The sequence below is a fragment of the Leucoraja erinacea genome, unplaced genomic scaffold (genome assembly GCF_028641065.1).
Source record: "Leucoraja erinacea ecotype New England unplaced genomic scaffold, Leri_hhj_1 Leri_105S, whole genome shotgun sequence".
Classification (NCBI taxonomy): Eukaryota; Metazoa; Chordata; class Chondrichthyes; order Rajiformes; family Rajidae; genus Leucoraja; species Leucoraja erinaceus.
This window is the reverse complement of record NW_026575297.1, coordinates 51,349-68,142: the sequence shown is the minus strand read 5'-3', so window position 1 is coordinate 68,142 and position 16,794 is coordinate 51,349. Positions and strand designations below refer to the sequence as shown.

The following is a 16,794-nucleotide window of genomic DNA, read 5'->3' as shown; positions in this document are numbered from 1 at the left end:
CGACGTTCAGAACATTTTTTATTGTAAACCGTTGATAAGCCTGATTTAATTGCAGAAAGAATATTACAAACTGCAATATTAATTTAAGCTCAGGGGAGCTATTTATGTTGTTATTGTTAACAAATACCTTTCTGTTTCTTGTGAAAGCAGATCCATTGGTTGATTACGATAACACTTCCTCCCTCAAAAACTTCGGCAGTGAGTGAAATAAAAACTGTTACACGGTTTGAAATCACAGACCTTTGAAATCTTCACGGAATCACTCACGTGACTCCGAAGTAAAATAGTAAGATTAAACGAGTACTTACCAGTATGAAGTTTGATCTGTATTTTATGAGGAGTTACGATGAGGGATTACGTGCCCTCCGCTCCCACCCTCAATATATAGATCAAACTAATAAACTGATGTCTCATGATCTTTACTATGTTACTTCAAATATTGTGTCTATCCTGTGATTCCACACCGCTGCTTCGAAGTATGCCGCAACAGCGCACTGGGCAGGTTCTTCACGTAATCCCTCATCGTAACTCCTCATAAAATACAGATCAAACTTCATACTGGTAAGTACTCGTTTAATCTTACTATTAAACCTGACCATGTTATGGTCACTCCCTCCTAATGGTTCATTAACCTTGAGGTCCTTTATCAAATCCGGGTCATTACATAACACTAAATCCAGAATTGCCTTCTCCCTGGTAGGCTCCAATACAAGCTGTTCTAAGAATCCATCACAAAGGCACTCTACAAAGTCCCTTTCTTGGGGTCCAGTACCAACCTGATTTTCCCAGTCTACCTGCATGTTGAAATCTCCCATAACAACCACAGCATAACCACACATGCCAATTCTAACTCCTGATTCAACTTGCGCCCTATGTCCAGGCTACTGCTTGGGGGCCTGTAGATTAGTCCCAATTACGTTTTTTTTTACTCTTACAATTCCTTAGTTCTATCCATAATGACTCACCATCTCCTGTTTCAATGTCACCCCTTGCAAGGGGTGATGTGTGTGATATATACGATGTGTGAGTCAGTGAGTGTGTGTATGTGTTTGTGAGTGTGTGTATGTGTCTGTGAGTGTGTGTATGTGAGTGTGTGTGAGTGAGTGTGTGTGTATGCCGACAATGTCCATACTAGCCCTCTGGAAACCAGTCCCTTCGGCCCACAACACCCATGCTAGTGCTCCAGAAAGCCCTCCCCCCTCCACTGGCCAGCAATATTGGAATTGGTGGAGAGGTGGCATATTGCATTGTGGGACCAGCCCTCCCGTGTAAACTGGGACTAAACTAGTCCGACTTAGTCTGGTATACATATATTTATATATGAATTAATATATTTATATATATGCATATATTTATATGTATATATTTATTAATATAATTGCCTTTATGGTTTATGTACATCAGCTGACAAATCTCTGGGGGATCTTATAGAAACATATAAAATTATAAAAGGACTGGACAAGCTAGATGCAGGAAAAATGTTCCAAATGTTGGGCGAGTCCAGAACCAGCGGCCAGTCTTAGAATAAAGGGGAGGCCATTTAAGACTGAGGTGAGAAAAAACGTTTACACCTAGATAGTTGTGAATTTGTGGAATTCCCTGCCACATAGTGCAGTGGAGGCCAAATCACTGGATGGATTTAAGAGTTAGATTGGGCTCTAGGGGCTAGTGGTATTCAAGGGATACGGGGAGAAGGCAGGCACGGGTTATTGATTGGTCCGATCAGCCATAATCACAATGAATGGCAGTGCTAGCTCGAAGGGCCGAATGGCCTCCTCCTGCACCTATTTTCTATGTAAATAAATAAGATAGAGAGAAATAGTGTTGCTTTAAATCAAAGTTGCTTCTGATCCATGAGTAGGAACTTTGAGATCTATTTATCTCTAACTTGGCTCGCACACACACGTTCATATATATTTCGGGTTTGGGTCTTCTTTAGATTGATTCCAGAGATTTTTTCAAAGATGCTGCCTGACCCGCTGAGTAATTCCAGCACTTCATGTGGCCGCTGCCTCATCCTGTGAAGGATTCCGTGTTCCAATTTTGAAATGTAAACAAAATAAAAACCATACACATTTTGTCATACATTATCCAGTGAACAAATCAATAATTCGAGAATAAACTTCGATTTCATATTTAGCAGGTTTTTGTTTTCATTATTCAGCATAATTGGCACCTTTTAAATTGTTAACTGTTCAATTTGCAATCTCCCTCCATGCAGTATCGCAAATTAAACTTCACACAATCGTTTTGGCATTTTCATGACATATTTTTGTGGCTCTGAAAAGAGCCGTTGTCTGTTATGAATTATCTGCCTTCACTCAGGTGCTCTCTTGCTGCCCCGAAACAGCTAGGTTTCCTTTCTCGGAGCTAGTTTCATCCAGAGGTGTTTCTGCTTTCTTCAGAGGTCTGGTCGTTTTCCTCGGCTTTGCCCGTTGGCGACTTCCATTCCCGCCCGTCCGGTCTATTTTTTTTCTCGGGGCATTTTTTAATTTTCTTCCGCCTTTCGTCAACTTCCTGCGCCATCCGTCCTTCATTCTCCGCCGGGACGGCCCTTTCTTTCTGGGTTTCTTCGCGCGAGCGGGTCTTTTGGCCGCATATTTGCCCCTCAGTTGTTTGGTAGCCGCAGCGCCAGATACAATCACTGTTCTTTCCACCCGCTGCACCTCGTCTTTCTGCTCCTTGCTAAGTTTGAAGGAACCGGATGCGCCCACGCCCGTGACATTCACTAACGAGCCCTTGTTGATCAGGGTCCTGACCGCCTGGTTAATCCGAGAGTTGTTCTTCGTCACATTGTAGCCGCTGTCCGACAGCACCTTCTTGACACCGACTAACGAGAGCCCGCGTCGCTCATTCGTAGCTGCCACTGCTTGCACGATTAACTTGGATACTGTGGGCTTTTTGGTCATCTGCGGGCCCTTGGTCTTCCTCTCGGTACGATTGGCGCGTACAGTATGGATCATCGCAGTAATAAAAACGTGTTTCCCCCTGTGATCTGCGCGTGTCTACCTCGCTCTCCAGAAGTGAAATATTTCTAGCCGCAACCGCTATTTAACTTGATGTGACGGACGCTGCAGAGTCAAGCAACTCAAAGATCTCGGTCTCAGATTTCCTCTTATTAAATGTATAAATATAAAGGACACCTGAGACAGTTGCTGTACAACTGTTGCTTGCAAGATGACAATAAAGGGTGATTGATTGATTGGTTTGTCCATAAATCCTAAAGTGAAAAAATAATCTTACCAATAACAAATATTGGACAAAAACAAAATGTCGTTTTGCTGAAGAACGTATATCAATTGAACCAGAATATATTTATTAACGTGACGCGACGTTCACAACATGTCAGATTATTCTCTTTGCACAATTTCAGAGGTTTTCTGATTAAGTTTCTCCTCAGTAATTGAATCTTATTTTTTGCCTTAGTTTTCTTTTTTTGTATCGGGCGACGCCATCCACGGGGAATCGACCACGTCAATAATTGGATAGCTTAATTAAGGTACACAACATGGAAAAACATGACCTAATCCAATGCCTTTAAATTCAATATTTGTCAGTGAAGTGCAACCGCCGGCCTGTAACAGGCACATTCAATCAAACCCAAAACCGGGATATTTACCGGAACTTGGGTGATGGACATCAAAATGAGATTTCGTTCAGAGAAAAATAAACACATAGAAAGTCTATATTTGGATTTTGTAATCACTTAAAGTGAAACCAGGACGCCCCAGATTCGCATGAATAGCGCTCAAATCTACCCGATGTAAATTGTATTATTATAAGTACGTATATACGGTCAGATGGCGTCCAAGAAAGAAACTGTCAACTTCTCAGGTTGATACCATATGCTAATTAGGGATAGGTAAGATCTCGAGTTGTATTGGCTGAAATTGGGGAACGTTTCTGTTTTAATCTGCTGCGGAAGGCCAATCAATAATCAAAGAGGAATCAATTGACCAATGAAAACGGCAGCATTGTCCATCCGTTAGGGAGATATAAAAGTTGCGATGAGGTTTCAAGCAAAGATACTAGAGGAGCGCTCCTCTATAGTCTTTGGTTTCAAGTTCAATGAAGTTTCTGAGCAGTAGAATGGAGATGTCTGGCGGAAAAGAACGAGATAAAGCTAAGACCTATTACTCTCGAGCTGGTTTACAAAACACGACTGTTACGGAAGGGTCACGATGCTGAGCGAATTGGTGCTGGAGCTTCATAGAAACATAGAAATTAGGTGCAGGAGTAGGCCATTCGGCCCTTTGAGCCTGCACCGCCATTCAATATGATCATGGCTGATCATCCAACTCAGTATCCCGTACCTGCCTTCTCTCCATACCCCCTGATCCCCTTAGCCACAAGGGCCACATCTAACTCCCTCTTAAATATAGCCAATGAACTGGCCTCAACTACCCTCTGTGGCAGAGAGTTCCAGAGATTCACCACTCTCTGTGTGAAAAAAGTTCTTCTCATCTCGGTTTTAAAGGATTTCCCCCTTATCCTTAAGCTGTGACCCCTTGTCCTGGACTTCCCTAACATCGGGAACAATCTTCCTGCATCTAGCCTGTCCAACCCCTTAAGAATTTTGTAAGTTTCTATAAGATCCCGGTTCGGTTTGGTTATTCGCAGCGCTCAACTTAGTACCAGACAACTGAGATATTTGGACTAGCGGGCAAAGATACTAGAAGTTTCAATGAGATCGCATTCATCCTTCAAAACATCCTAGACAAAAGTGCTGGAGAAACTCAGCGGGTGAGGCAGCATCTATGGAGCGAAGGAAATAGGCAACGTTTCGGGCCGAAACCCTTCTTCAGACTGATGAGGGGCTTGGGGGTGGGGAGAAAAAAGGAGAAAGGAAGAGGAGGAGCCAGAGGGCCGAGGGAGAGCTGAGAAGGGGGGGAGACAGCAAGGGCTACCAGAAATTGGAGAAGTCAATGTTTATGCCGCTAGGGTGCAAACTTCCTTTGTGAAGACAGATCCGAAGTACCTGTTCAACTCTTCTGCCATTTCCTTGTTCCCCTTAATAATTTCACCCGTGTCTGCCTTCAAGGGACCCACTTTACTTTGCTATTTTACTTTGCTATTCTTTTTCCCTTAAAATATCTAAAGAAGCTTTTACTGTCCTTCTTTACATTCCTGGCCAGCTTCCCCTCGTACTTCAACTTTTCAGCCCGTATTGCTTGATTTTGTTTCCTTCTGTTGTCCGATGAAAGTTTCCAAATCCTCTGGCTTTTTTTGTTTTTGTTTTTGTTTTTGTTTATTTTATTAGAAGTTAATACAGTACAAAACAGTACAGTGGAACCTAATTTTAGGTGCCAACTATGTCATACCGTAATCCATTCTATATACAACCTCTAGTTTTATGTTATGAAAAGGAAGTAAGCAAGACAAGAAAAAGAAAACAATAGAAAGAGGAAAAAGTGGAAAAATAGATGGTAGAGAGTAGAAAAACGTGAAGTGTGTATATAAAAAAATAAATAAATAAATAAAAAGTGGAAAGTAGAAATAGAAGAGAAGGCCCCTTAAAAGAGAATTTTTCAAATCTGTATTCGGAGATGTAGATCTATCCACGTCATGAACGGAAATCAGCAATCTTTACGGTACCGCTGCATCACATGATTCCAAAAAGTCGATGAAAGGAGACCAACTCCTTAAGAATTGGTCATATTTATCTATTAGTCGGAGTCTCATTTTTTCAAGGCGTGCTATGTCCATCATATTCCTAATCCACATTTTAACAGTTGGTATGGTTGTACAGACTTCCGGTGGCTGCTATGAAGCAGTGAAGGCAGCTGCACTGAGCTCTCCTCTAGACAAATCGTGTTTAAAGTCGACTACCATGCCAGGATCGAGTTAAAAATTCTTATCAGGTTTGCTGAACGTCGAGGGTACTGATTCCATCAAACGGTACTGGTGGATTTGGGATTTAAAACGATCTTATCGTAAAAACTGGATGAGAAAGAGAAGAGGTCAGAGAGGATCCAAGAAGACTACAATCAGTTTCCAGCTCCAAAAAGCTCTGGATGAGCTTGAAATCACCCCTGAACCCACTTTTGAAAGTTTGGAAGAGGAGCTGGAACCTCAACAACCTACAAGCGATATGGCTGCGAGAAGTGATACAAAGGAGAAAGAAATGAAAAGCTGGGAAGGAACAGTAAGAGCTAATATTCTTAAAGATATTACTAAAGATCTTCAGAAGCAATTTGCCAAAATGAATTCTACAATTCAGAACAACTTCTCCACTATGGAGGGCAATCTTTCTAAGAAAATTGATAATAGCTGTGGCGAAGTAAAAGAGCTTTATGTAGCCGTGAACCAGCAGTTTAAAAATTTGGAGTCCAGGACTGTGAAGGAATTGGAAAGTATGCAGAGAGATTATAACAATAAACATGACACCCTGTTGAAGCAATTAACAGACACGGAAAAATTGATGGAAGAGCTGGAGGGTGAAATGGAACAGATGAGCCAATAAAAAACAGGTCTGAAAAAACAACACGATACGAATTGGGAGCTAACGAATAAACTGAATGAGAAATGTCAAGATTTAGAGGCCAGGTCAAGGAGGCAAAATCTGAGAATAGTAGGAGTTAAAGAGGGTGCTGAACACGGCCTTCAAATGCGTGATTTTATTACTAATCTACTTAAAGATGTTTTCAAACTTTCCCTTTCTTCATGTATGATGCGTTCCTTTGAATACAATTAACGGGAGATGCATTTAAAAATGGCAGGCGCGAGCACAATTATCATTTGAAGTTTGGAGGCTGATTTGTGAACATTGAAATATCTGACGGTCCAATGCGGAGATGTTTGAAAAGAAGGCATCCAGACAATACTTTATTTCAAAAGGAGAGACAAAGAACACTGCATACATTTTTCATGCGGGTACCACTTTCCAAAAGATATATTTTAAGTGCTGATCAACTACCTATCTTTTCTCATTTCACTTTATAAATTTTGTATGAATATTATTGCATGGAAGAAACTACATAAAATCTACCATATGTTGTGTGAGCAGCCCGTTCTTATTCAGTGATACCATCCATGAAAGAATGCTACTTAAACATATAATTTACCCGGGACTTGTGCTTATATCATTACAGAGGCTCGCGACGTTCATCGGCTCTACAGTTTGCAATTAATGATAGGAAACAAACTTCATTCCAATGTACATTTTAGGGTCAAAGTTCCCTTCGGCGTTTTAAGTGCATTAGATAAGCTAGTCATAAAAATAACAGAAATCATATTTACTAATTGAAACTTAACTTCTGGCAAATTTTCAATGAATTAACAATTTAAACTTTGTAATGTAATCAGCTTTTAAACACAAACTTTCCAGTTTTAACTTCTAACTGAAATATCGATGTTCTAAAGAAGTCGAGTTATAGCTGACTAAATTTAAAATTGGCGAGAAAGCGCAACTATTATGTTCAGGTTTTCCAATGTATTTTTATTCGCTTCTGTAATAATTTGGGGGAAATAAAAAAGTTGACATGACAATTTAAACACAGACACAATCGTAAACTAACAATTCACACTTGTAAATATTGATGTAAATGCGAGGACAGAACTTGTGGGCGGAAAGTTCCAATGTTTTGTGTTTTGATTCTGTCAATGAACCTCGCAGTGTAATGTTATATAAGCAAAGATTCCCATCTGTTTGCCATCAAGCAACAGATGGGGATAGAGCCATTGGTCAGGCTGGTAAAGTGAAGGCTCCTGCAGGGGTTCCTGCTGTTGCACTGGGGAATTAGTGGGGGAATCTGTTGCTGGTGAGATCTCCGTAAGAACCGGATCGAAATACCCTAATTCTGGTATTGGAGTATGATCGTACAGGTGCCGATGGAATCGGTGCCTTCACTAGGATCTTCTCCAAATAGTAAGCTTCTGTCCCGGCTGAAAACGACATGGGAAACGTGGTGGAAATAGCCGTGGAATCATAGTCATGCAGGACGCTAACAGGTCCTTCTGTCCATTTCGTCCATGCCGATATAGTTGGCCATCCAAGCTGGTTCCATTCACCCGCGTTTGACCCATATTTCTCCAAACCTCCCCTATCCTATTTACTGTCAGGGGTGGTGATGAAGGCAGAGACGATAATTGCGTTCAATAGGCTTTTAGATAGGTACAGGGTAGTGCGGGAAGATTTATGGGCCGTGTATTGGTAGATGCGATCAGATTGACTTTGCACCATGTTCGGCACAAATATTGTGGGCCGAAGGGCCCTTTCCGTTGTTATACTGTTCTCTATTTGATGTTCTATGCATCCATGTTGCTACCCTTTTTTTAAAACGCCTTTTACCTCTACCTGGTTGAGAAAGAATACGGTGACATTAACAATAACCATATAACCATATAACAATTACAGCACGGAAACAGGCCATCTCGACCCTTCTAGTCCGTGCCGAACACGTATTCTCCCCTAGTCCCATACACCTGCGTTCAGACCATAACCCTCCATTCCTTTCCCGTCCATATAACTATCCAATTTATTTTTAAATGATAAAAACGAACCTGCCTCCACCACCTTCACTGGAAGCTCATCCACACAGCCACCACTCCCTGAGTAAAGAAGTTCCCCCTCATGTTACCCCTAAACTTCTGTCCCTTAATTCTCAAGTCATGTCCCCTTGTTTGAATTTTCCCTACTCTCAGTGGGAAAAGCTTATCCACGTCAACTCTGTCTATCCCTCTCATCATTTTAAAGACCTCTATCAAGTCCCCCCTTAACCTTCTGCGCTCCAAAGAATAAAGCACTAACTTGTTCAACCTTTCTCTGTAACTTAGTTGCTGAAACCCAGGCAACATTCTAGTAAATCTCCTCTGTACTCTCTCTATTTTGTTGACATCCTTCCTATAATTAGGCGACAAAAATTGTACACCATATTCCAAAATTGGCCTCACCAATGCCCTGTACAATTTTAACATTACATCCCAACTTCTATACTCAATGCTCTGATTTATAAAGGCCAGAAGCTTTCTTTACCACCCTATCTACATGAGATTCCACTTTCAGGGAGCTGTGCGCAGTTATTCCCAGATCCCTCTGTTCGCCTGCATTCTTCAATTCCATACCATTTACCATGTACGTCCTATTTTGATTTGTCCTGCCAAGATGTAGCACCTCACACTTATCAGCTTTAAACTCCATCTGCCATCTTTCAGCCCACTCTTCCAACTGGCATAAATCTCTCCGTAGACTTTGAAAATCTACTTCATTTTCCACAACCCCACCTATCTTAGTATCATCTGCATACTTACTAATCCAATTTACCACACCATCATCCAGATCATTGATGTACATGACAAACAACAGTGGACCCAACACAGATCCCTGTGGCACCCCACTAGTCACTGGCCTCCAACCTGACAAACAACCATCCACCATTACTCTCTGGCATCTCCCATTCAGCCACTGTTGAATCCATCTTGCTACTCCACCATTATCCCCAACCATTGAACCTTCTTAACCAACCTTCCGTGAGGAACCTTGTCAAAGGCCTTACTGAAGTCCATATATACAACATCCACTGCTTTACCCTCGTCAATTTCCCGAGAAAAATTCAAGAAGATTAGTCAAACATGACCTTCCAGGCACAAATCCATGTTGACTGTTCCTAATCAGACCCTGTTTATCCAGATGCTTATATATATTATCTCTAAGTTTCCTTTCCATTAATTTGCCCACTACTGACGTCAAACTAACAGGTCTATAATTGCTAGGTTTACTCTTAGACCCCTTTTTAAACAATGGAACAACATGCGCAGTACGCCAATCCTCTGGCACTATTCCCGTTTCTAATGACATTTGAAATATTTCTGTCATAGCCCCTGCTATTTCTACATTAACTTCCCTCAATGTCCTAGGGAATATCCTGTCCGGGCCTGGAGACTTATCCACTTTTATATTTCTCAAAAGTGTCAGTACTTCCTCTTCTTTGCTCCTCATAGTTTCCATAGCTACTCTACTTGTTTCCCTTACCTCACATAATTCAATATCCTTCTCCTTGGTGAATACCAATGTTGGAAGAAATCACAGATCTGAATTACAAAAGCAAGATTATTTTTTACCGCGGGACAACTTTTGTGAAGGACTCTCTGTCATCAAGAACACAAAGTACTGGTGTAACTCAGCGGGTCAGGCAGCATCTGTGGAGTGAAATAGACAGGCGTCATTCCGAGTAGGGACCGGTCTTCAAACCCCAAACATCGCCGATCTATTCAGTTATAAGAGAAATGCATACATTTTATTTTTTTACTTGGGTCTCATTTATGTTCATGAATGTTGTAATCAGATATTGGTGTTACATGAAGTCTGCAGACTCGTAAATAAAGGAGTTCCTTGTTTCCACGACTTTGTCTCTGGCATCGTGATTGTGAGCACTCACGTTTGCATCTCACAAGCTTGGGGGCTCGGTTCCGGGATCCCACCCCGGACGGCTAGCGGGAGAAAGGACGGTGCACCCCGCTGAGTTCAGCGGTCTCGACTCCTTGCTTGCCGTCAGCCGTTTGAGCGAGTGATATCCGGACAAGAGACTCTGGAAACAAGAGGGAATCAGGTGTAAAGGAAGGGATAAATCGAGCAATTCCTGTGCACGGGACCCGGGTAAGGAAAATTGACTATTCAGTACTTCTCGGGCGATTGGGTTAAGACCTTGTGGATACCGCCCTGAAGAATTCAGGGGTCTGTACGGGCAAGGCAGGTATTACCGCCCTGAAGAGTTCAGGGGTCTGTACGGGCAAAGCAGGTATGATAAACACGGTGTTAAGAAAAAGGGACTGAGGAAAGAGGGTCCTCACATTCTGCCCGATAGTCTGTTGGGGCGAATGTTTTGTCGGACGGGAGAGGTCGGACAGGGAGATAAGAATGATATAAATTGAATAATTTATTTGAAGTAATGGAACAAATGTGATTTGTGTGTAAAAACCGGTTTGGAATGAAAGAGGAGGTTTCTATATGTGATAATTATTTTGTTTATTGCATTTGTAGACCACATTGTAAAGGTTAGTAAATAAATTAAAAAAAATAGAACACAACAAATTATAGAGTTGAACACAGACGACCACCCACAGCAGAATCAAAAATTTCCACTGTAGGTTCCTTTAAATAAATTGGAAGCAATGGGGGAAGGTTACAAACAGGTGTAAGATAACGATTAGCTGTTTGTATCCTCGTAACCTAAAAGGGGAAGTTGTAAAATCAACTTTTGGATTTTCTGATGTTCTGTCAGATTTCTTGTCAGTAAAGTTAATTTGGAAAATTGTTACTAGTGCTAGGAATTGGACATTTAAAATAGTGGGTGAATATGGATTGAAATAATTGGGAATAAGTTAATTGATGAAACATGAGCAGCTTTTATGGTTTGTTGTTTTATGGTAAACATTCAAGTTTAGAAAGAAAGGAGAGAGAGGCAGTTAGTAGATAACAGAAGTAGGAAACGACAGGTGTGAAAGTAATAAAGCAGGAGGAGTCAGTGGAAGATTTAAAAAGAAAGGTGAATGAATTTGCAAGGGTAGAATATTTGAGAAGCAAGAAATTGAGTTTAGAATAAGAAAGAAGGCATACCAGAAAGGATTAAAGTGGGAAGCATAGGGATAAAGTGATGAGACTGCTTTAAAGAGAAAAGAGAAGGACAGACACGGATTATCCCTTGGGGCACCCATAAACAGAGGGCTAAAAAAAAAAATAAAAAAAAACCTCACCCTATATCCCTGATGGGGGAGGAAATGGATTAGGTCTTTGGAGGAGGAGAACGTGGGACGATTATTGACCATGGAAGATTTGAAGGCACTGTTGGTAAAAGTGATAGGAACCACTAAAGTGACAGAACTACTGAAGATGGATGGTATAAACTGATGCGAACAATGTAATAAGCAATGGCATGCTGTTTGACACAGTCAGGCAGAGGGTATGGCAGGCCCTCAGACAATGTTACCCACTTAAGGTGAACCCCAAGGAACAAAGGGGAGATACACAAGGAGAGGCAAATAATGTAGCCTATCTGGAAAATCAGCTGAAAAGGTGGAGAGTTGAAAATGAACAAGAAATAGGCAACCAGTTGATGAACATTATATTATGAACTACTGTGGTGGATGTCATTCTTCTTAAAGTCAAGCAGATTGGAGGAGGTGATGGGATTGTCATTAATTTCCCACCCCCGATTCAGCAAACAGTTGGTCTCTGCGGTCTAGAAATATCGCAAAGATAGGAAAAAGACTTGCAAACCAGCAGGAAAAGCTTAAAAAGAAAGCTGGAAAAAGAAAGACAATGTTGTCAATAAACAACGGACCTGGTTGAAAAGACTGAAATAAGTGATGAACTGACACAGGTGAGTCCTATGACAGAACCAAGCAGGGCCAGAGAATTACATGCCAATAATAAATGTCTTTGGGGAACGTTTCCTCAAAATGTCCTATCAGGAGTGAAATTAATCTGGATATAAGCCCTAACAGGACTGGGGTCCCCAAGAGAGAAAGAGATTTAAAGGAGGATGTCAAGAAAGGCTAGGATGAGGTAGGGTTTTGAATACTAGCCCCATGTTTTAATTAGATGATAAAGGCAGAGTTGGAAGGTATACCCTTAGAAAGTATTTGATGATGTGGATGAATTGTTGGTTTGTTCCACAAGTGAAAAGCAATGTAAGAGAGAGAGAGAGATTAAAAAAAAAACTTCAGAATGTAGGACAGAGGATGATGACCTTGGGAAAGGCAGGATATTGTTCAGACTAGATTGGAAAATATGTTGAAATTGTATGGGGAAATGGAGACCAAAAGTTAGCAGTACATGTCAAGCACATAAGAAGGTAAATTAAAGTGCAGACGAAGCAGCCAGAACAGGATCTGGAAGATGATAAGCTGTTGTTTTGTCTAGGGTAAGTCTGAATCGATTTAGGTATGAGCACTGTAGTGTCGTTTATGATGAATAAGGTAATTAAGAGGTTTGGTAGACCTACAGAAATCAGCTTTGACAACGGGTTGTTTTCATTTAGAGAGAAGTCAAGTTGGCAATACAGGCTCTTAGAGTAAAATACACATTTGGGTGTGTAACACCTGCAGTCACAGGCATGGTGGAAAGAATAAATGGAACATTGAAGGTTAATATAAATAAGATTTGTGTAATTACAAAGTTGAATTGAATCGATGCCCTGCCATTGGTACTGAAGAGATGTTGCATGCAAACTAACCAGCAGGTGGCACAATGGAAAGATCCCTACAAGGGATGGAGTTTGGAACAGTTAAAGATAGAATTTAAAAAGTATATGAAACAGTTAATTATGATATACAAGTCTATTTATGAACAGGTAAAGTAAAAGCTGATGGAGATGGACCAGGAGGAAGGACCCTTTAAACCCGAAGACAAGGTGTATGTATGAGTTTTCTAAACCACCGACTGATGTTCGTTTAGAAGGTTGATATACCTAGTATCATTTCAATAATTACATGATGGCTGTCCCGCAGGTACGAATAGATAATAGCCCTGAGGTAAGTGAACAGGAGGACAAAGATGTGAGAAAAGAGTAGAGTTTTAACAAGAATGTTGTTTGACATCGGTGGTGGGAAAAATAATGGAAAGGATACTAAAGACAATAGGAATTTGGATAAATAGGGTAGGATTAGGAAGAATTAGCATGGATTTGTGATTGTGATGTTTGACTAATCTTGATTTTTTTTAATGAAAAGGTTATTAGGGAAATTGATGAGGGTAAAGTGGTGGATGTTGTCTAGATGAACTTCAATAAGGAAATAAGGTTGGTTAAGAAGGGGTTAGTAAGGAATAGCAAGATGGATTAAAAAGTGGCTGTATGGTAGATGTCAGAGAGCAATGGTGGATGGATGTTTGTCAGGTTCAAGGTCAGTGACTAGAGGGGTACCTCGGGGATGTGAGTTGGGTCCACTGTTGTCTGTCATGTGAATCAATAATCTGGATGTTGGTGTGGTAAAATAGATTAATAAGTATGTAGATGATACTAAGATAGGTGGTGTTGTGAATAATGAAGTAGATTTTAAAAGTGTACAGAGAGATTTAGGTCATTTGGAAGAGTGGGTTGAAACATGGCACATGGGTTTAATGTTGATAAGTGTGAGGTGATACATCTTGGCAGGACAAATCAAAATTGGACGTACATGGTAAATGATTGTGAATTGAGGAATGAAGTTGAACAGAGGGATCTAGGAATAACTGTGCCTAGTTCCCTGAAGGTGGAATCTCGTGTAGATAGGATGGTAAAGAAAGATTTTGGTGTGTTGGCCTTTATAAATCAGAGCATTGTGCATAGAAGTTGGGTTGTAATGTTAAATTGTACAAGGTATTGGTGAGGTCAATTGTGGAGTATGGTGTATAATTTTGGTTGGCATAATTATAGGAAAAAGGTCAACAAAATATGGAGAGTACAGAGGAGATCAATTAGAATGTTGACTGGGTTTCAGCAACTAAGATACAGAGAAAGGTTGAACAAGTTAAGTCTTTATTATTTGGGAAAGATAGAACGAATACCCACCCTAGAGGGTAGTGATGTTTTCTTAAGGAACTATTTACTGGCAGTATCTCATTCTATTACAGAATTAAAAACCAAGTCTGCCAACGCTGGCACAGAGTCCCCATCTCGACTTTCCAATCCATTCTGTGAAAGTGGGGGACTGGGATCTTGTAAAATCGTGGAAGGAAGAAAAGTTGCAACCCCGTTGGACTGGTCCATATTTGGTACTATTGACCACGGAAACAGCAGTGCAGACAAAAGAAAAAGGGTGGACACACGCAGTGCGAATAAAGGGACCGGTGGAATCTCCGGCTGAGGAGAAGTGGACGGTATAAGACAGGGAAAGAAACCACTGACTCTGATCTTTGAGAAAGAACGATTGAAATAAGAGATAAAATGCAGTGCTTGGCACATGCTAATGATGGTAATCACTGTAAGTAAATGTGGACTGGATCAACTACCTATACTACAATCAACAACGCTTTATAAATTACACTCGAGATGCAGTTGAAGGATTAGCGGAACAACTGACAGCTACCAGCCTAATGGCCTGGCAAAATCGCATGGCCTTGGACATGCTAATGGCTGAGAAGGGAGGGGTGTGTGTAATGTTTGGGGAACAATGTTGCACCTTCATCCCCAACAACACTGCTCCGGATGGGTCAGTGTCAAGAGTCCTAGCAGGTCTCACGCCCCTGTCTATCGAATTGGCCGAGAAATCTGGAATAGACACCTCCTGGACCGGGTTTCTAGACTCCTGGTTTGGGAAATGGAAGCACATCTTTACATCAGCCCTAACATCAGTGGTAGTTATGATGGGGTTGCTGTGCCTATTCGGATGTTGTATCATTCCCTGCGTACGGTGGTTGGCGCAGCGATTGATAGAGACAGCCCTGACAAAGAACAACGCCGCCATGATGGCCTTCAGAACACAGTATGACCAGCGAGAGGAGGATAGGGAGGTGAAGAGTCTGCTGCTAGCACTAGAGAAGGAGGAAATAGTATAAATCAAAATTGTGTAGCAAAAGAAAAAGGGTGGATTGTGAGGAAAGGATTAATAGGGATAGTTGATTTAGATTAGAAATCCTGAGAAATAGCTGAGGTAGGATAATGGTGAGCTTCCAGCAGTCCAGCAGAAACATTACGAGAACTGGGGAAAAGGGCAGGAACTACTCTGTACTGCGCATGCTTAATAAGATACATGAATATTACAACAACACCCATCATAACAAAATGTCTCATTTAAATGCACATGCGATGTATGATGTGGGAGGTAACCTGGACGTTGAAGGGCGTTACGGGACTTTCTGGTGAGAATGTGAACCTTAGTGCTCTGATTGGAAGGAGCCAGAAGGGGAGGCTGATTCAGCCAAATGGTGCTGTATAAGTAGAGGATGGTTTCCTGGTCTCGGTGTGTCTCGGTTGGAGAGACACCCGGGGGCTGCAGACTCATAAATAAAGGAGTTCCTTGTTTCCACGACTTTGTCTCTGGCATCGTGATTGTGAGCACTTCGTTTACATCTCACATTGACAAAAATTGAATACAATTGAATTCAGATTGTGTCTTGAAGTTATGAATGCATCATTTCCATCGTGAATCATTTCCAAATAGAGGAAGATAATCTCCACCTGTAGATTGAATTGAATTGAATTTCCTTTATTGTTATTCAAACAAGTTTGAACAAAATTTCGTGCATGACAGTTATATAGAAACATAGAAAATAGGTGCAGGAGGAGGCCATTCGGCCCTTCAAGCCAAAGGCAACAAAACACAATTACAGAGACCAAATGCTTTCTGCAGATTATAAAGCAATTTTATTAACTAATTGGCACCCTCTATTTTTACAGCTGGCAATTGGTGAAAAAAAGGTTAATACATCCAAGAATACAAAGTTTTAGGTTGCATATAATGCAGATCATTTATATATGACTTGGTTTTATGACGGGGTTTTAATAGCTCAGTCTCCATGCTACAGCTACCACAGATTTAAGCAACACTGGACATCATGCTGCACAGTGGACAACATAATATAGGACAGGACAAGCTGCTTGAAAATGCCCTGTCCTATATTATATTGTCCAGCATGATGTCCAGTTTTTCTGGTACAGATCTGCAGTAATTGACTCACTCTAACGGTAACGGCCCCGTAGTTGAGGCATCCACGTTGCGGGGCTGGAAACTGGAAGAATCCCGAGCTAATTCCCGTTCACAGGGCGCAAGGCTGAAGCTTCCGATGCCTTGCGTGTGCGTGTGCGCGTGGCCGCCAAGAAATGGTCCCCCCCCCCCCTCCTGTTTAGACCAAAGATTAGACAGCGGTTTCCGAAGGAA

General features: G+C 41.3%; 1 protein-coding gene across 1 annotated transcript; it reads right to left on the bottom strand.

Moving 5' to 3' along the window:
- Positions 1-928: 928 nt before the first annotated feature.
- On the bottom strand, positions 929-16,535 carry LOC129715212 (histone H1-like). The gene has a single exon (XM_055665073.1). It carries the CDS (start codon positions 2,961-2,963, stop codon positions 2,322-2,324), a length of 642 nt encoding a protein of 213 aa, XP_055521048.1. The 5' UTR covers positions 2,964-16,535; the 3' UTR covers positions 929-2,321.
- Between the last annotated feature and the right edge of the window lie 259 nt (positions 16,536-16,794).